The sequence below is a fragment of the Pinus tabuliformis genome, chromosome 1_1 (genome assembly GCF_031772625.1).
Source record: "Pinus tabuliformis cultivar Carrire ecotype Pingquan chromosome 1_1, CPIR1, whole genome shotgun sequence".
NCBI lineage: Eukaryota > Viridiplantae > Streptophyta > Pinopsida > Pinales > Pinaceae > Pinus > Pinus tabuliformis.
This window is the reverse complement of record NC_142297.1, coordinates 98,923,145-98,944,285: the sequence shown is the minus strand read 5'-3', so window position 1 is coordinate 98,944,285 and position 21,141 is coordinate 98,923,145. Positions and strand designations below refer to the sequence as shown.

The window sequence follows — 21,141 nt, the reverse complement described above, 5'->3', positions numbered from 1 at the left end:
TATAAGTTTTGGTGCAAAATCTGCAAAATCTAATTGCAGATCTAGATGGTTCATGAAAAAATACCCAATTTCAAAAAAAAATCGGCCGAATCGGAGTCTGGATGAAGGAGATATCGCTGATCTAAAAAATCAGTGGTGGTGCAGACGTTTTTTCGGGGGGGCAAGTTTGCGGCGCAGATCTATACGTTCTAGTGCACAATCTGTAGAATCTAATTGCAGATCTAGATTGTTTGGTGAAAAAAATACCCAAATTCAAAAAAAAATTAGTCGAACCGGAGTCCGGATGAGGGAAATATCGTTGATTTAAAATCAGCGCTTTTTTCAGAAATATTTTGTGACGACAGGACAGTTGCAGCGTGGATCTGAAATTCCAGTGCCTAGATCGGGATTTCTACCACATGGGAAGATGCAGAATGGTTGTTCCATTTCCGAAAACAGGTCATAATAGGGATTTTGAGCAATATTGACGGAATTGTGGCCATTTAAAATTTTCGTCAAGTGAGCTTTTCCCAAACCCTCTTCATGGAGATGTTATATTTTACAGGAAAAGATGATAGCCCTACTATTGAAGAATTCATACAGAGACAAAAGTTCAAATATGGGAAATTTTGGAGGGCTATGGTACCGCTTAATTTCCAAGATGAGGCATCCAAATGGTTGTGCTCATTTGACAACAAGCAGGGGACCCAACTGTCAGATGAAGAATTTGAAAGAGTCCTTTTAGACAAATGGTCTCATGCTAGAAAACAGAAGAATGAGACATGTAAGGGGTTATTTTCTACTGGTATATCATTATTGCAGGTTCATGGATTCATTCAGAAGGAGAAGATCGTTGTGTCTATAAATCCTAGTTGTCAGCATAATTTTATCAATGTTAATTTGGCAAAAAAATTGCAAGTTCCAGCAAAACACATTGAAAACACACAGGTTGATGATGAGGATGTTCAAGTTTATAAGGATTTGAAGATTTCTATGGATAAGTATGTGTTGCATGGTGATTTTTATACTTCACATCTGGATAACATGGATGTGGTTTTGGGATATCTTTGGATGAAATCCGTGAGTACTATCAATATTAATGTGCCGAAGAAATTCCTGAAGCTCTGGTATAAAAAGAAGAAAATTACATTACAGGATATTTCCATCAATAAACAGGTAGAGTCCACGAAGGCTGAAGCAGAAGATGTTCCAGGGACTGACATATCAGATAATGAACCATTGATGGTCGAAAACCACACACCAACATCAAACCTGGTACCAAAAAAACAAGTAGAGGCTGAAGCAGAAAATGTTACATCAAAGGAGGACTCAGTGGTTGAAGTAATATTGAAATATAAGAAATAACAACAAGTACCAGATACCCATCAGGCTCCATTAGGTGGTGAATTAAAGAAAGATACATCGTTGGTTAAAACTTTAGCATATCACCACCCACATCACCTCGCAAGAAAACAACCAACAAGATGGCAGTGAATTAGCCACAAGGACAACAACCCCCACATGACAGATAGAGAGGAGCGAAGATCCACCTACCACACATCAACACAGAAGAGCTGCCAAGGTCAACTTCCATCTCAAGCGAGCGAGGCACCAGCGAGATCGAGGGTTCACCTTTCTCTTAGATGGCTAAATGCACGTGCATGGTACCAGTGGACTACTCTTTTGAGTAGATCTTATTATTTGTGTTCTCCCCATGTTTTGGGGATGAAACATGTTAAGGGGGGTGGAATGTAATATACCTAGGGGGGATAATATGGGGTACAAAGGGAGGTACCCAAGGGAATAATGTAATAATGGGATGGACCATAGTAATAAGTAAGGTGGTTAACCTGTATCATGTAAGGGACCACAAGTAGTTCGCAATAAGGTAATAAGTCCATGGTATTAGATAGATGGTATTAAGGGAACCATGGTAATGATCCATGGTATTGTATGTATGAGGCCTATATAGAGACTAGAGACTCCCCATTGAGAGATGTCAAGGAATATTGTATGAACAAGCATATGGCTTGTGGAGTGTTCTTCTTCCTTAAAGAGTGAATGTATGGTGTTGCCCTACCTTAAGGATTTGATCAATAAAGAAGCATTTCTATATTCAGATCTTATCATTTCTTGGGTTTATTTCTATTATCATATATTTATAGGTTAGATATATAACAATGTCAGTGTTTGGATGAAGTCAGTTACTTACTTCTCAGTAACTAAGTTGCAGTGCAATAGTTAGCAGTGGCAGGGCTATTGGCAGCATGATGCAGCAAGTTGAGAGGGAGTTGCAGTGCAGATGTAGCAGTGGCAGTGGCAGTGTCATGGGCAGTAGTACAAGAAGCAGCAATGCAATGGATGTGGGGCAGCGAGCCTAGCATTAGCACAAAGGACCGATGCAGAGGATCAGTGTGATGCTTCTATGGTGAACCATTACTAGAGCACATTCCTCGCTAAGAGGGAGTGTTGATTTTTGGTGGCATTGGATGTGCTCTAGCCATAAATTTTGGTGGAAAGACTAAGGCACATCAGATCTCCAACACCCAGAAATCGTTTGGAGAAATTCCACCCAGATGAGGAGATATTAAAATAATTAATATTTTTAATGGGTTCCTAAGTCTAAACTTAAGAAAATTAAAGTATTAATGTGTATTAATATAAAATGGGTGAGAAAGTTCTAAGTGACGAGAATCAAACTAGTTCTAATCTTAGTTGTTGATTAGGGACTTAATCTCAGTCATTGATTTGTCAACAAAAAAAGTATAAGAGGAGGCTTGAGGGTCAGTTGGAGACACACCAAGAGAGATTAGTCAGTTCGATTTTCTAGGGCGAGGTTTGCTGAAGAATTCGAGCAAGTGATCAGTTGCAGAGAGGGGCAATTCAGCAAGAGGTTAAAGAATACATAGCAGAGAGGCAGCGAAGTGCAGGGAGAGATAGCGCAGGCCTAGGAGGGCTGACGTAGAGGCTGTAAGAGCCAACGCAGAGGACGCAAAGGGTCGTAGAGGCTGACGCATAGGATGCAGAAGCCGCAGAGGTTGACACAGAAGTCGTAGAGGGCTTCAGAGGCAGCGTTGGGAGAGATTTTGTGGGGAAAACTGGGAGCAGATTAGCTGACGCATAGCCGAAAGAGGGTGACGCAGTTCCATACCAGTGCTTGGAGCAGCTTTCGCTATCTAGCACAAGGAACAGTCGGATTCACTGTGGGATTGATCATCCGGTTGCTGATTTACCAAAATATCTGTCTTCGGATAGAAGTACTACTACCGAGGACATTCTCTATTGGATGAGTCATTTCTGGCACCCTAATTGTATTCAAAAATTTGCTTAATAATAAAACCCTCATATATGTTGAACTGGTTTTCCCGCATTGGGTTTTTCCAGGGACGATTGTCCAAAAATAATGGTGTCCCTTGTGTTCTTATTTCTGTTTACTTCAATGCACTATTTGTATATCTGTGAAGGCTGCATTTGTGTTTACTTCGATGTTTATGTAATTAAATAACTTGATACTGTAAAGAACAAGTAGGAGATAGTAAACCAGAAATTATAGTAGGGGTTTCTGATGTGTTAGATTCAGGAATTTTCACACTCAACTTCTTTCTATTGGCTCATATTCATCTTTGTTGTTCAATTTCCCCAAGAAAAATATTCAGCCTATCATAAGAAATGGGAAAATACAGTGTAAGGACATAAAAGCAATGATAAAGCTTTAAATACCTCAATATTTCTCAAAAAATCCGTTCTCCATTGAAGCTCAATGGTGAAATTTGAATGACTTCACTCTCATATCCAGAATAAGGGATCTCGTTGCAACACCGAAGTCTACAATGGCAGCTAGGCCTCCAAAGCCCTCAGCTTCCTCTTTCCACTCTCTCCAAGAGCTCTCTCTTCAAACTCACACAATGCACGAATGAATTAGAGTCTCCTCAATTCCCTTTTTTATTGAGTTTAGGATTGTCTTTCCACTTTCGCCTTCCCTTTTGTCTTTTCATCATCACCTTCCCTTTTTGCTCTTTATTATTTTTTTTCTTTTTATTAAATTCACTTTTTATAAAGTCACTTTAGGATACTCCACTTTATAAATTTAAAGTGACATCCAACTTGCCTAGGAAATATTTTCCTTTCTCCTTCTTTAATAAAGTCTCCTTAGGCAAATTTAAGTCCCTTATTAATTATTTCACTGCTTTAGTCTGCAGGAACCACTTTAGGCTAGCGGACTTCATCATAAGCTTCCTATGGGGACACGGACATTACACGCCACCTCCATCTACATCTACATCCTCACTTGGAGGTCATGTGCCTGCATCCTCACGTAGAGGTCATGTACCTTCAGGTTCTGGTCGTCCGACTATGCAGGTGGAGACTCCTAGTAGACCACCACGACCTTCTCAGAAATTAGATATTTCTCATAACAAGAGGCCCAAGCATTAGCAGCAGATAATGTATTTACTTGTATTTCTAATTTCTAGTAGTTTTTATAACTATTGACTCTTTTTTAATTATTATGATATTTTTGGTCAACAATATATGACAATTTAAATTTGAAGTTTGAAGTTGGCAATTATAACTCATTGGTGATGAATTATGAATATATTATATGATGTTTCATAAAAGTTGAAAGTTGAAACATTTCATTTCATGTTAGATATACTTTGTTATTGTTCGGTTACTTGGTAATGGTCGCAAGTACAAGTTACAACCTTAGTGATCAATGATGATAAATGTTATATATTGAATTTTGAAAGCTTGAAACTTTAAGATTGATGAATCATGAGACTCGATATGTTGTATGTTACTAACTTGTGGACGTGGTTGATAAAGATTATAACTTCTAGATGATTAATGTTATATGATTCAATCCATGTTTTTATGCTTTTTATATCTAATTCATCATTCTACATGCTTTTGTTGACATATATGCATCAAAATATATAAAAATATAGGGAGCTTTTTGAAAATGTCACTCCCCACTCCCGCTTCTGCTCTCATTCCTCACTTCCGCTCTGTCATGTCCCTTCTCAAACGCATTTGTAACAAGGTGCTGCTACACAATTTTGCACAATTTTGGCTAAGGAAGAGAACCAATCATTTTCGACTTAGGGACTTAGGAGGCAATTCGACTTTATTTGGATGCTACTGGAATGTGGAGGCCACCCACATGGGAGTTCGAATTGGCCCATTCAAATAGCTTGGAGGGAAAGTCGAATAGGTGGGTGGAGGGGCCCACATGAGGCTAAGGAGGCCCAAGGAGTTATAAGGAGGGAGCATCTCTCATTTTGGATTCATTCTTACACCTTGCAATCAAAATTACTCGACTGTTCACTCTGTTGTTTAGCTGAGTCAACCGGTTGTTTAGCCACGAATCTCTCAAGCGAGAGATTCAACCTCTACTTCAGGGGATCATCTGTGCCCGCCCTAGAGAGGCAGTTCCATAAGTATGTTAAGAGTTTCGGGAGTGTGTTACAGCACTACCATTCAGCCACAACAGGGAGTGTGTATTTCTGGCTAGATGGAGAATACGCAAAGGGAGTTTGGAGCTATCAGTGATCAAGCATTTGCCGGGGGAGTTAGAAGAAAGGGCCGGCCCTTCTTGCGAGTTTGGAGCCAACATCCTAGCAGTGCGATTTACAGTTACCTGGGCCTGCGCAGAGAGCCATTACTAGGCTCACATGGCATTTGGAGGAAGGAATTGTAGAGCTGGAGGCTGGGAGAAGTAGGAGATCACTTGGAGGGCCATTTGAGGAGGATTGCTGGAGTTGGGAGAGCAGAGATTGATAGGATCAGTCACAGCAACAAAACTCGAAATTGGTGGAGGGCCAAGCTGTGAAGGGTCAATTTTTGAAGGTTGGAACCAAGGGAAACCCTTTCTATGTTTTTTTTGGGTTTTGGGCAAGGATCACACTCCTAAATTTATAGAATTTTCTAGGCAGATCTAAGGGGTCAAACAGGGGTCCCAACTCAACCAACAGCTAGAGGAGCTAAAGGGAATTTGGGCCAAAATTCCGAGGTCAGCATTTGGCCAATTCCTTGGTGGGTTTTTCTGGGTTTAGGCCAAGGAGCAAGGCGCTGAAAGCTCATAATTTTCTGAGCACGGGAAACAGTGATTCCAGCCCTTCGAAGTAAGCAAACAAAGTAGTTTTCTGTGGCAACACAGTTCAGTTTGGTGCAGCAGTTGTAGCAGCCTTCAATTCAGCATTTCTCACTTGGGTTTTGTCATGCTTGTCCATTGAGACAAGCCCAAGTGCACCATTCTATTTTGCTATTGTATTTGCTCCTGAAGAAGTAATAAAATGGCTCAACAATTCTCTATTTCCAGTGTTTCCATGGGTGCTTAATGTATATTTCGTTTTTCTGATTGCTGGATTGTTTGCATGCTTTGTATATCACTTACATTCCTGTTTAGGAACATTACAGTGGTATCACAACAATCACCTACAGCTATCTGGTGAGCATATCGTGCATATTGGGTTGCCTATGGAGGAGCAGTCGAAGGCTCATGTCAAGCCTGCGATGGAGGAGGATGTGCAGCCATCCCTTGGGCTAGCCATTGATGAGGGGAAGCATAGAGGTCACGCGTTGGGTTTTCAGCACAGTGCACTTCAGAGGCCCACTAGCGGGGTCTATAGCATTATCAACCCACCCTTATGCGTTGGATTGAGGGAGGCCAAGTTGTCTAGATGTACCCGAGGAGGTGGACAGGTTAGCAAGACTGAGTTGAGCATGATACCACATCAGCTTGGAGGGCTTGTTCCTTCCATAGAGGATTACACATTCAATCTCTCCTTTGGGATTGGATGGCAAGAGGTACTGAGCTGGTACTCGATGGAGCAAGTTAGGCAGTTGGATACATCCTTAGCCACATATCAGCAAAGGCCATGGATTACCACAGGGACTTGAGGGCCGGACTACTTTTGGGATCCAGGTGGGATCTTCCATCACATCATAGAGCTAGTAGGTGATGGTAGTAGCTACGGGATGGATTTGACGCTTGAGTGCACCCACATTTTTAGATCTTCATCAGAGCCCCAGTCAACACTACTGATAGGATGGTTTGACAGGCGAGCAGACAGATTTCATGAGTTGTCTTAGCATATTGACGATGTGTGGAGTCACAGGGTGACTAGCTTACTCTGGCAGGAGCTGGTAGGAGGAGGTGGCATCAACAGGTTATTAGACAGGGCATTGTATGGAGAGAGTGCTCTCTTACTAACATATGGGGCGTAGGGGCTATTGAGGATAGGCGCAATAGTGTCATTTTCATTAGCATGTGGGAGTCGGGCCGCTCAAGTCTTTCAGAGCAGATGGGGGGATGTAGCCCATCATGGGGGGTGTACTAGCAGAGAGGTCGAAATTTTGGCCCATGCAGGATACTCTATGTTACAGGGTGGTACGACAATGGGCAGTGGTACACAGGACTACACAAAGTTATGTCATAGCATCCAGTGTTATGTAGAGGGATGTAGTTTGATGCATACAAACCCAATGTTAGGCCATAGCATCCAGTGGTGTGCGGGCTATGGAGCGAGGAGCAGGGGCCTGCAGAGGAGCATGGAGATGCAGGGTGGTGTGTCATAGTATGTTGGATTGCGCTGTGGAGTGGGAGTGCCTCACATCACATTGAGTACATGCGGGGAGTGACAAGTACAGTGACACATGCGGGACCTAGGCCAGTACAGGATGGCATAGCCATAGCCAAGGGTATCCAGCGGTGTACAGGGGTAGGCCATGGTGTACAATGGCATGTCCAGGAGTACTGGGATGATCGGTGGCATGCAGGGGTGTATAGTGCTACAAAACAAGTTTATGGAGTGTTTCCTCTAAGGAAACCCTTGGACGGAAACATCAGGCATACCTTTGGGCATAGTTCACCTAGGATTGACAGGGACACAGATGAACGATACTTGATGGTATCCCCGGGGACTCACACGCCTGACCCTCTTCTACTTCCCTCACAGGTGCAGTCAATTTTGCTGTTGACTTTTTGCACTTTGGGCATGAGCCATAGGGGACAAGGAGCTCACATGAGATATTTGGGTGAGACTCAGCGCACTAGGGGGAGAGTTTTCAGCAATGGCATTGGGTTAGAGAGTCAGTTGATAGCCACAGGTTGGGGAATGAGGTGATCATCTACATGGGTGGCAGATCATTCATCATTGAGCCTACGTCTAGGGATCTAGTCCTGAGGGAGACATGTGTCACTCTTTTCTCGGGTCATGTCGGGACCAAGCACGAGTAGAGGATGGCGTTTACGACTGAGATAGTTTCCCAATATGTGTCTGGGCTCTAGACCTTATATTGGCACATTATCGAGAGGACGGATGGCAGACCCAGGGGAGATGGTTGGCAGGGACAAAAAGGATCCACATACCCTAAGTCGATTACGAGTATCAGATACCCATCTTTTGGTTGCATTCAGGGGGTAGCTCTTTGGCACATGTGGCTTCCAGCAATCGTCGATACTACACAGTGGCAGGCATAAGGAAAATTAGCATGCACCAGATTAGCCCATGATATATGGAGCCTATATAGTGATCACATGCAGGGACTAGAGACGAGGGGCAGAGGGATTCCATCAGTTGACAAGGCTATGCTACACCACGTCTGGCTATGGGATGCAGGGATTCAGTTGATAGATAGATCACTCGTGCTGAGCGGAGTTGTGGTAGAGAGTGATATAATTCGCTCTTGGGATGACACATGGGGGTTCACAAAGGGTTTCATCATATGGGGAGGCAGGCATTCTCTGTTGTTGCACAGGTTCAGAGTTAGATTTGGATGGGTAAGCCCGGGTGCCATGGAGATGCCCAAGCAGTATGTGTCTTGCCTCTTTTAGTATTCCACCATTGAGTTCCAGGAGAGGAGGATATTGACTGCGCACAATGGGGAGTATGACATAGTCAGAGTAGCGCAGCGTCAACATGGTGGCACCACGCTGGGACTAGCAGGGAACTGGGGCATCATAGCTCTTCACATCTCAATAACCTTCAGGGATGCGCCGACTACTACAAGGGGAGATCATACAAATCTTCCATTGGGCTTTAGTGAGTCACTGATGGAGCTGGGGACTTTTGGTACTTTCACCAGGCAAGATAGTGAGTGGAGCGAGGGGAGTATCATGTTGGACAGGATTGCTTGGGATCCTGGTCTGAAGAATTCTTCCATATCAGGACAGTGCAGAGGTCAGGCACTATTCAGTGGCACATCTGGGACCTTGGCACATTTTACAGTGACAGTGCCGAGCAATAGTTAGAGAGGTTGATTGCTCATGCATTGCTTGAGGACAATCGATTTTTGGTGCATTTGAAGAGCTTGTCGAATGAGGATGCCACCTGGGAGGGTGAGCACATTTTGGAGCACCTAGCTGTGAGGTTGCTTGAGGGAAAGCAACATTTAGGAGGGGAGAATTGTCATGTCCCTTCTCAAACAAATTTGTAACAAGGTGCTGCTACACAATTTTGCACAATTTTGGCTAAGGAAGAGAACCCATCATTTTCGACTTAGGGACTTAGGAGGCAATTCGACTTTATTTGGTTGCTACTGGAATGTGGGGGCCACCCACATGGGAGTTCGAATTGGCCCATTCGAAGAGCTCGGAGGGAAAGTCAAATAGGTGGATGGAGGGGCCCACATGAGGCTAGGGAGGCCCAAGGAATTATAACGAGGGAGCAGCGCTCATTTTGGATTCATTCTTACACCTTGCAATCAAAATTACTTGATTGTTCACTCTATTGTTTAGCTGAGTCAACCGGCTATTTAGCCACGAATCTCTCAAGCGAGAGATTCAACCTCTACTTCGGGGGACCATTTGTGCCCACCCTAGAGAGCCCTAGAGAGGCAGTTCCATAAGTATTTCAGGAGTTCTGAGAGTGTGTTACAGCGCTACCATTCAGCCACAATAAGGAGAGTGTATTTTTGGCTAGCTGGAGAATACACAAGGGGAGTTTGGAGCTATCAGTGATCAAGCATTTGCCGGGAGAGTTAGTGGATTGGGATAGAAGCAAAGGGCCAAACTTTCTTGCGAGTTTGGAGCCAGCAGATCCAGCGTCCTAGCAATCCGATTTACAGTTACCTGGGCCAGTGCAAAGAGCCATCACTAGGCTCACATGGCAGTTGGAGCAAGGAATTGTAGAGTTGAAGTTGACCGGACGAAGTAGGAGATCACTTGGAGGGCCATTTGTGAAGGATTGTTGGAGTTGGGAGAGAAAAGATTGACAGGATCAGTCACAGCAACAGAATTCGAAATTGGAGGAGGGCCACGCTGTGAAGGGTCAATTTTTGAAGGTTTTTCTGGGTTTTGCGCAAGGATCACACTCCTAATTTTATAGAACTTTTTGGGCAGATCTAAGGGGTCAAATAGGGGTCCCAACTACAGGAGCTAAGAGGAATTTGGGCCAAAAGTTTGAGGTCAACATTTGGCCAATTCCTTAGTGGGTTTTTCATGGTTTAGGCCAAGGAGCAAGGAGCTAAAATTTGATAATTTTCTTAGCACGGGAAGCAGTGATTCCAACCCTTCGAAGTCAGCAGATAGAGCAGTTTTCTGGGGCAACGCAGTTCAGTTTGGTGCAGCAGTTGTAGCAGCCTTCAATTCAACATTTCTCACCTGGGTTTTGTCATGCTTTTCCATTGAGACAAGCCCAAGTGCACCATTCTATTTTACTATTGTATTTGCTCCTGAAGAAGTAATAAAATAGCTGAGCAATTCTCTATTTCTAGTGTTTCCATGGGTGCTTAATGTATACTTCATTTTTCTGATTGTTGGATTGTTTGCATGCTTTGTATATCACTTACATTCCTGTTTAGGAACATTGCACGCTCCCACTCCCGTCCCCAAGTAACCTTGTTTTCAACAATGTGATCTCATTATCGAATGTTGATAGTCTACCTAAAATTAACATTTTCTATTGGATGTTGGCTCATAAAAAAATCTTGATAGTAGAAAAGCTCTGCAAAAGAGGAATTTGAGGGCCCTCCAGATGTATCTTGTAACAAGAGGAATCAATCAACCACTTATTCCTGGAATGTGAGTTCTCCCAGCAGGTTTGGGACTTTGCTCTAAAAAATATCTCACGCAGGATTGTCTGGCCCGTGAGAATTACTCAATTTTTTTATGCTTGGGAGAAGCATTATGTCGGCTCCTTGCTTGGGAAATCTCTTTTTAATAACGATTTGGTGGGACCTTCCCAAGATTATATGTTGGAAAATTTGGTTGGCTAGAAACAGAGCTATATTTCAAAACAACTTCTCAAATCCTTTGAGGATTACAATCACGGCTTTTCTCTTGCTGGATGAAGCAATAAAGTCTATCATGTTCTATTTCTCTTCCCCCCGGGATTTGGATGAGATGGAAGAATCCTGGATTAACAACTTCACACTCCAGGAAGTTGGAACAAATAAATTGAAAGTTGAAGAAAAGCAATCTAGAAATCTTAGGCTCTCAAAGGAGGAATTTGTTGAATGGCTCCCAGGTCAACAGCATCCAGTTCTCCTTTGATGGGGCTTCAAAATCCAATCCAGGGTTTGCAAGAGTGAGTGAGGTTATCTGTCACCTAGAAGAAATTCAAGAAATTTTGTACTCTTGGAATCTGGGTTCAGCTACAAACAATCAAGTAGAAGCTTACAATTTATAACAAGGCCTTCTCGAAGCTCTATCCATTAAGATATCTGGGTTGATTGCAGTAGGGGACTGCTCCCTTCTTGTCTCTTACTTGCAGAAAGACTCATCCCCTGACAATCTGAGGCTGAAGACTCCCCTTCTAAGCATCAGAGGCTTGCTACATAAGTTTGAGCATTTTGAAGCCTTCTACATATTAAAGCAAAACAACATGGTGGCTGACCAATTAGCAATGCAAGGGGTCCAACTAGGAAAGTGACAGATTGTTGGTAAATGAGCACAAGTCCAATTGTTTATCCCTTAATGACAATGAACACCACTCAAGAGTCCAAACAAATTTATAAAGGGCTCCAAGGATCAAAGCATTTGGTTGAATGTGACACCAGCTGCATGGTTGTTGAAGGGCATGTACTCACGTGACCTCAAGGCAGATATGGCAGTTGTTCCCGCTTATTCCCCCCATCTCATCGCATCCATTATCATGTCCATGCATTCAGAAGGTTAACAAACATGTTGGTTCAATTATGGTTCACAGAGCTTCTCAGTACTAGCCCAGAGGATTGTGACAGAAATGAGGATGATGAGGAAGATGATGGTGACTGTAACGAATAAAATATATATAAATAATGTAAATGATAATAAGCATCAATAATTATTAGTTAACTAGAAATAAGGTTGAAGAGGCATGTCTAAATGAGACATGACTCTTCATGAAGAGACACTTGTCTGATATATAAGCAAGCCTCTCGTTCTCATTTGTAAATCATTTCATTCTTATTCTTATTCACACATTTTAATATATAATATTTGTATCCCCATGGATATCCTGATATTCCAAGTCTTTTGGAGTAATTAATTTGTAGAAGGAACTTTGTTCGCTTTGTTTGGTATCAGAGCAGTTCGGTCCTCTAGGTTGCTTAACCGGTGCACAGAGCTCATTCTCCAATCGAGGTCCTTGACCATCAAATTCATTTGGTATCAGAGCAAAGCTCGTTCTCCAATCCAAGTCTTTGGCTATCGAAATTCGTCAACCTTGTTGCCGTATAATTGAAGCATTTTGCTCAATATTTGGGAGTTTCTCCTTTTCTCCGTTTTTCTAGGCCTTTGGCCATAACATAAAAAATATATATATATATATATATATATATATATGTATATAAGTAAATAAAATTTAAAAAAAAAGAAGAAGAAGAGAAAAAAAGTAAAAGAAAAAACAAAACGGATACAAAATCTCATACCAAGTATATTTAAAACTTTTTACGTGGAGAAGCCCGTGGTTTTAAAAACAACCCATGGTAATTGCCCATGGTATTTTAAAAAGTAAAAAAAACAAAAACAAAAAACAAAAGGAATACGTTTTACTTTTTACGTGGAGAACATTTTAACGAAGGTTTTAAAACAACCCATGGTAATAGCCTATGGTATTTTAACATTGTGACCGTGTCATATGAAAAGACGTGACCTTAATAATTATTAAATGGGGTTACATTAAAAATTTATCAAGGAAGTAATTAAGTATATGAAAAAGGGACCAATTTATTATTTAAAAAAAAAAGAAGTGAAACTATTATTATTATAAGATAATAAAGTTATTTTGAAAAGGGGTCTTAATATAAAGAAATACATACATATATAGAGGGCAACAATATAAAGGAGTATTTCTTTTTTAATAAAAGGGTATTCAAGTTTTTAACAATCCACATTAAGGGAGAATATTGGAAATATATATAAAATAAAAAAAGGGGAGATTAAAAGAAGTTAATAAAAAAAAAGGGAATTCCATACAAAGTACAAAGTTAAAAGAAGTGAAGAAAAAGAAAAAATATGGAATCCCTAAGTAGGGAACAAAAACAATCAATCGCAAGAGATATAGAACAATTAATTACAATAATTGAGCAACAGGGTGAGGAGAGAAAGAGAATGGATTCCTTCTTCCATTCTCTACATCCATCATCACTTCCACAGAATGATGTTATCCAATGTACCAAGAAAGTGCAGCTAAAAGACTAAGAGAATGACAAAATAACCAAAATTCAACAAAGCAAGTGTTAGAACGCAAACATAAAAATCTTGTGAATATACATTACAAAGAAATAATGGAAAAGGACGAAGAAATTTCTCGTATCAAGGACCACGTCGAAAAATTACTGACACAAGTGAAGAAGACTAAAATCACAAAGAAAGAACTCAAGAAGCACTTATTAAAGCAAGATGAGGAAACTTTGCGTTTAAAGAACCTTAATAAAAATTTATTAGAACAAATCAGATATCTAAAAGAGGAAAAACTTAAAATTCAAAACACTGAAAATAAGGTTGATGAATCAAAAACCAAAGAACTTTTACGTCTGAGAAACCATAATCAAAGTCTGCTCAATCAAACTAAGAAACTTAAGGAGGATAAGAAAGCATTAAAAGATAAGTTGGAACAAGTCACTCAAGAAGAAGTATCGAAATCTCCAGTCACAACAGTTCAAGTTGAAAATAAGGGAACGAATACCGATCCAGTGAATATGACAACTCAAGAAGACAAGTCAGTTGAAGAAATGACACACGTAGATGTTGCAGTTCAGACAATGGACATCCCAAGTGAATGTTCCATAACCAATTCAACAACATCTTCGCCAAAAGAAAATCTAAAAACTTTATATCGGCATCTGAATCATGAGAATAGACAAATCAACCAAGCTGTGTATCAGGACCATTCAAACCATAGACAACAAATTAATGTTTCAGAGAATAATGACGTAACATCAATTCCGTCTTATGCTGACAAGTCGTTACAAAATTCCAGTGATCAGAATACTATATAGAAGATTAATCTGGGATGGTCTGATCCCTTCTCAGTGCGACAATTCTGTTTGTCACTAAGAAGATCATATCAGCTTGTATCGACGAAGATGACTGTTCCAAGACAGAAAGACGTTCGAAGCCGAAAAAGAGATCAAGCCTTTTGTCATCGACAAGCTTTGAGGACAAAGCTCTTTGAGGAAGGAGGCAATGTAACGAATAAAATATATATAAATATTGTAAAATAATGTAAATGATAATAAGCATAAATAATTATTAGTTAACTAGTAATTAGGTTGAAGAAGCATGTCTAAATGAGACATGACTCTTCATGAAGAGACACTTGCCTGATATATAAGCAAGCCTCTCGTTCTCATTTGTAAATCATTTCATTCTTATTCTTATTCACACATTTTAATATATAATATTTGTATCCTCATGGATATCTTGATATTCCAAGTCTTTTGGAGTAATTAATTTGTAGAAGGAACTTTGTTCGCTTCAGTGACTTCAAGAATCTTTGTCCTATTTGTCAAGGCCCAGACTCCCTCCTGGCCGTTTGTAACCCGTGTTGCACCTCAGATTTTTTTTTTTGCTAATTCTACTCTGCAGGTCATTCTTCTTCATTTCCCTTTCAATGTAAGGCTGCTGGAGATTATTGATAAGATACAGGATGAAAAAGAGGATGTGGCAAATAGCATCCTGAGGCTTCAGCTACATCACAATCAACTAGCCTCTTCCCTCATTGTGGCCATAGAGAAGCTTATTCAACAGAAATCTCAATTACGCAGAATTGAAGATGAATTGGGATATGTCAGAACTCAACTGGAAGAATTAAATTTGCAACTCTCTAGAAGAAGCATCGACATTCGCCTCTCAGCCAACTCAGTGAATAGGAGCATCCAGAGCTTCCAGACTTCAATGAGCCAGCAGACTATAAGACGGGACAGAAGGACAAGCAGAACCCTATAGCAAAAGACTCCCAAGACATAGCCCGAGTATCAAATGAATTGTCAATTTTGTCTGTTGTTAGGAACTTTTTGAAGAATTTAAACATATAGATTTGAGGAAAATTTTGAAATGTATATAGAAAGACATGTGGAATCTTGAATGGCATGGTCTGTAACAGACCCATTCTTGGTTAGCCTGGTCTGTAACAGACTCAATCTCACAGCCTTTAAAGCTCATTTTTTTATCTCTTATGCCCTGCTGCATTTCTCATGCAGATTTATAATCTCAAAATTACAGTTAAGGGTTAAAAAAAAGTAATATAAGATCATAGATGTAATAAAATACACATTGGCTAGAGGGTAAACAAGAAATAGGTGTATGCAAAAGTTTTTACAGGTATACCACTTTCTTCAGTCAATCATTTTCTATGTAGAACATGGTCCATTGCTTTATTTAGTACAATTTCTGGGAAAATAAGGAATTTCAATAACGAAAAGCATATCTAGAGAAACAGAACAAATTAAAAGTGAAAGTGAACTTTCTAGTCAGAAAATGAAGCCTCACTGTAATTGTTCAGCGGCATCATACAGGCCCATGCCCTTTGTACTTGTACCATTGATGGCCAAGATTTTATCTCCAGGCATAACACCTGCACGATCAGCTGGCCCTCCAGCCACAGGAGAAATGACAATAAGATTAGCCGAAACACCATTGCTGGCCATATCAATTCCCACCTCCAAACCTACTCCTGTAAGAGCACCTGTAGTGCCAGACTGCCTTCATAACAAATTGCGATACATATTAGAAACCACAAACAAATATAGTACCATAATGACAGTTCCCTCAAGATTTCCCATATTTCATCGGATTTATAATTGGAAATATTTTTACTATTTTAATTCTGACCAAAATATCACACACATCATTCTAAAAGAGCATTCCGCTTTAATACAAGTATTAATTTATTACTTTAAAACATGTCAAGATAATGAAATTGCTCCTCTACTTGCAATAATGTATCTACTGATATTTATTATTGACAAAATCTAATATAAGGGTAAAAAGTACAATAAAAAAATGCACAGTACAAAATGAGTCTCTTAAGTGGAAAATGTGTATACCCGCAAACTCTTAAACTTTTCTGGCTCCAAGAAACGCGTAAAAGGATCATCCAAAGTTGCAAGCATCTTCCGTATTGCAGCATCTGAATATGTTTTAAACAGGCAGCAAGTTAGAATATATGTGAAAAATCCAAACATCCAACGACTTAATGGAAAATGTCACAGAAAATAGAGGAACATTAAGATGCCAAAACAAATACTTCTTCACTTACTTATAAGTTGAAATTAACCTTTTTCTACATCTGGAGACTTCAATTATCAATATGTTTTTGAAAAACATAACAATTATTTGCAATAAGAACCTCAATTTCCATACTAGCATAACCATTTGGAAACTGGATTACTCACAATAGCACATTCTATCTTTAGAATCCTCTGCTCGACTGTTTCAATGGTCAAAACATTTTTACTTTACCTACCTGGTGTTATATTGGTGTAAGCTTTAATTTCAGTCACTTTGATCCACAGATAGCCACCCACAGTTTCATCTCAGCCACTCTCCAGTCAGTAATTTTCTTTCATCTGGCCAGTTCACCCAATGAAGGTGGGTCTTCAAATATGAGGTAAGCTAACCATTTTTGTATCAAGTGCTTTCCTTTAATAGTTTGCAGCATTCTAGTATGGAGCACGGGTCAAACTGGATAAATTGACCACTTTTGACTGTATCTTTGTTTCCCTGCTTCACCTTGGTGGTTATCTTCCGCCCCTAGTCCAGTGTAACCCTCCTTGAGGTCTTTCTTTCCACCATCTAGGAGGGGCACAAATAGGAGAGCTTGATTGATGATGTATGTCCCTCTATTGTCCATGTTTTCCATTTTCTGCCCTTTCCCCATTGATCACTTCCCTTCAAGTTGATTGCTCACTGCTCACATTTTGTTGGTTGGCCCCTGTGTACCATGTCTTTGAGTAAGGTCCCAGAAACTTGGCTCTAAGAGGTTGAAGCAGCTGAAAGAAAGATTAGAGCCTATATAGCCACACTTTAGGGAAATTTGAAAAAGGAAAAAATGGCTAGGACAAAGTGCAGGTGCATGGACAAAAGCCTAACCTGATCTCTACCCCCCTCACTAGCCCTCACCCAGTTCCTAGCATATCATGATCTATCTAAATAAAATGAACTATTAAAAGTCCCAACCCTGATGAGCAATAAACTTACATCTTTAAGGGGAATTTGGTGCATCTCATTAAAGCTTGTAACCCAAGCTTTCCATGCACACTCAAGGGGTGGTATAAATAGGACGAGAAAAGGGGCAACTCAGGGCCCACGAATGCTCCCTCTTCACATCATATTACTCAAGGACATTGTTTGCATAGATGGTACACCACAATGGCATCCTCCATGAAGTCAAACCCCAAATCATTTCACTTGCACCTTCTAATTCATGGGTCAGCCTAGGAATTGTTCCTCCGCTTGAGGTCAGAAGCACCTAATAGGGCCTATTGATAACCCTCCCATACTTAAGTGGGCAAATTAGTTTACAAGTCTTAAACTAGAAAGACAATTGAAGGTATGACTTGTGTGATGTACTTTAATGTCTTGCTTCATTAAATATGGCCCACCTTGATACACTTATGTTTTGAGGCACTGTTGACGGTATTGGACCCGCCAACATGTAACGGGATCTCCCCAATAAGAAGTCCCAAGTAGACCTCAAGCCGTTTGGTGTAGAAGTCCCAACAGTGGGTCGTACAATAATGCCTTGACCACGATTTCGCACAGAGGCAAGTAAGATAACTCTGTTGGTAGCAAGGGTGTGACAGCTACAGTAAGTCAAGGAAGGTGCATGAGAGGTTCTAACACACTGAGGGTGAGGTGAGTGCGCCCCTTGGAAACCTGTAATAGTACGCGACTTGGAAGGGAACACACGAGTGAAGATGCATCACAAGCTGGAAAGCAAGTTAGCGAGCAATCCAAAGTGATGGTTAAACCAACAGCACATTTCAGAAAGATTCATACATACTTATATAGAATAGTCCATACATGCATGCGTAAGCAAACAAATACATATATCATTTAGAGTAAACCAGATAGCATAGAATACAATACAACATATGCATGAAACGTGTTGGCTCTTGTTATATTAAGAAGTGTATTTTTCTAAGGATTTTGGACTTGTTTCCGGAAATCAGGATACGTATCCCGAAAAACTGTGATATGTATCCAAATTTTTGGAAACGGATCCATGCGTAAAAGTCTTTGGTGATAACAAAAATTCATTTTAGTGGGTTTTTTGCTTGGGGAAAAGTTCGCCTACTGCCCTCTTAACCTATTCATGCCATTTGCGTGTTGGAGGAGGCCATCATAATTCATTTTGCAGCGGTTGCTTGCAGCTGGAGGATCCCAGAGGTTGCCGCTGCTTGGAGGAGGTCGTCTCGAGATCTCGCATACAGTGTATCTACCATAACCAATGAATCTATCATTTGGTACAAGATGGATATCTTGAGATTCGAGAAAGACTGTGTATTAAATAAAACCAATGGATGTTGTAATCACATCAAACTTCAAAGCTATGCATTTTTAAGGGGATATCCATGAAATGTGTATGGAAAAATTGATGCTCAAGCACAAAAAGAGGCTTAACCCTTACAAAGCACGATTGAGAAGCTACCTTCAAGTTGAGAGTAGCCGGTAAACTAAAGCACCAAATAGGTTTAAGTAGTTCTAATCTCAACAAGCTCCCCTCTCAAGCAGGAAATGGAAACTCGAGAGGATAATTTCTACTACTTGGTTTCCATCTAATTTAATTCTAGTTTGTATGCATCAAAATTTAGTCACAAAAAGAGTTGAATCCAATTGATTTGATTATGCCTGTTTTACAGTCCTGTATAGGAAGATTGCTACAGAAACAAAAAATTATTAATGTTTAGTTAACGAGTTTAATGGTTGCCATTTAGGCCCACCTCAACTTGTTAAAAGATTGGAGTAGATCGATGCCCAATGTAATCCTGTCAAAGGCCAAGGATTTATCCTTTGACTGTGAGATCTAGACAACACTAAACCAGCTACCAAATTCTGCCAAATAGTCGAAACACTAAACTTTTTGAAAAGCTACTGATAACTAAAAAAAAGCATGATTGTAAATGTAACATAACATGAATTCAAAACAAAAAATGGTCAGATCTTAATCATTCTCGGGGTCTTGATATATTTGTCAAACCCTTTCAAGCTTTAAGCAATAAGGTTCCTGTTGAAATTTGGTACCGGAGGACAGGTGGTTCCCTAAGGCTTTGATCTTTGGCCTAGGGAAAAGTGTCCAAAAGAATTTAATTTTTCTCCTAAAGTGACTTTATAATTTTTATAAAGTCAAATCTAATTTAAAAGTGACTTTAAGTGATAAAGTTAATAAAATCTAATTTTAAAGTGACTTTAATAAAGTCAATGTAAAATTAGAAAGAAAAAGTGACTTTGGAAATAAATGACTAAGTGGGTCTTTACTAAAGTGGGGTGAATTAATAAATAAAAAGTGAGATTTAAATGAGCATTTAATCTCAGCCTTAGATCTCAATCTATTTCAGCTATTGGATTTAGGGATTCCCCAAAAGTCACTTAGGGTTAGATCAAAGGAGGAAAAGGTCATTCATTCTTTCATGAGCAGATTGAGAGAGGGAGAGCAAGAGAGCAAGGGAGGCAGCAACTTGGCACACATTCCAAGGCAGTTTTACAGCAGTCCGTATAGCAATTTGGAGGAGGTCGTACAATCCGTACATCATTTTGAAGGAGGCCATACAGCAGTTCATACAGCAGAGGAGGCCGTACAGCAGTCCGTACAGCAGCTTTGGAAGAGGCAGGCCATATAGCAATTTTACAGCAGTTTCCAGTTGGTTGTGAAGCACGGAAAACGAGATAAGTTGTAAAAGTTTGCTTGCTGATTTTTGCTGAATATTTCTCTTACTGTAAAAAGCATTTTCCAGAAATAAGAAGGAGCTTTCGAACTGGTTTTCCCCAAGAGTTGTAGGGGGTTTTTCCAGGGTCACCTTAACCAAAAATCACTGTGTTTAAATGTGTTGAATCGTTGTTTGTATGTGATGATTTTTATATTTCTGCATTTTCCAGCATTCTGTAAAATTTCCAGAATTTGTGTTTTCAACAAAATTTATTTTCCAGTTGTTGAATGTATGGATATGGGAATGGGCATTTAACTATTTTGGAGAAATAAGGTTAAACTAAAAACCGGGGTGGGAAATGAGAAATTTTTACAGTTCCTTTGGTTAAATCTGTTTTACTTTTAAAGTTTTATGGTTCTGACACTCAGACCATAGGTTCATTGCCTCTTGTTGTCTTTAGTCAACATGGCTTTCAATGCACACTGCACAGTAACTGTCTAAGTTCGATTATGTATTTTTAAATATAGAATCTAGATTCTAAAAGATGAATGGTAATATGAAAATTTTATTTTGTCTTTTCCTTGTCGTCTCGTATCCGGATTTTTTGAACGTTTGTTGTATCCGTATTCCGTTTCAAACCCCGTATCTGTATCCGTTTCAGTGCAACTTAGTTATAGACACTCTCTAGTTTCTACTAGTACCCCAAATAGAGATGCTTGGCCTTATACATGTTGACGGCCCTCAAGCTTTGTTTCCATATTCTCTGCCCACCTCCACGGCCAGCCTCCACTTGGAAGATCACTTCCCTTTTTACGATGCTCCCATCAACTAGGGACACTACGAGACAAAATGATAGTAGCCTTGGCT

At 40.1% G+C, this 21,141-nt stretch overlaps 1 protein-coding gene across 5 annotated transcripts in view; it reads right to left on the bottom strand.

The window, feature by feature from the left end:
* The window catches only part of LOC149211839 (carboxyl-terminal-processing peptidase 2, chloroplastic-like), a 375,331-nt gene that overhangs the window by 269,225 nt on the left and 84,965 nt on the right, over positions 1-21,141 (bottom strand). For all 5 annotated transcript variants that reach the window (XM_089391602.1, XM_089391601.1, XM_089391598.1 and 2 more), the window contains 2 exons: positions 16,453-16,535; positions 15,896-16,104 (listed from right to left, as the gene is read on the bottom strand). In XM_089391602.1, the coding sequence (XP_089247728.1) occupies positions 15,896-16,104; positions 16,453-16,535 (292 nt within the window). The remainder of the gene's footprint in view (positions 1-15,895; positions 16,105-16,452; positions 16,536-21,141) is intronic.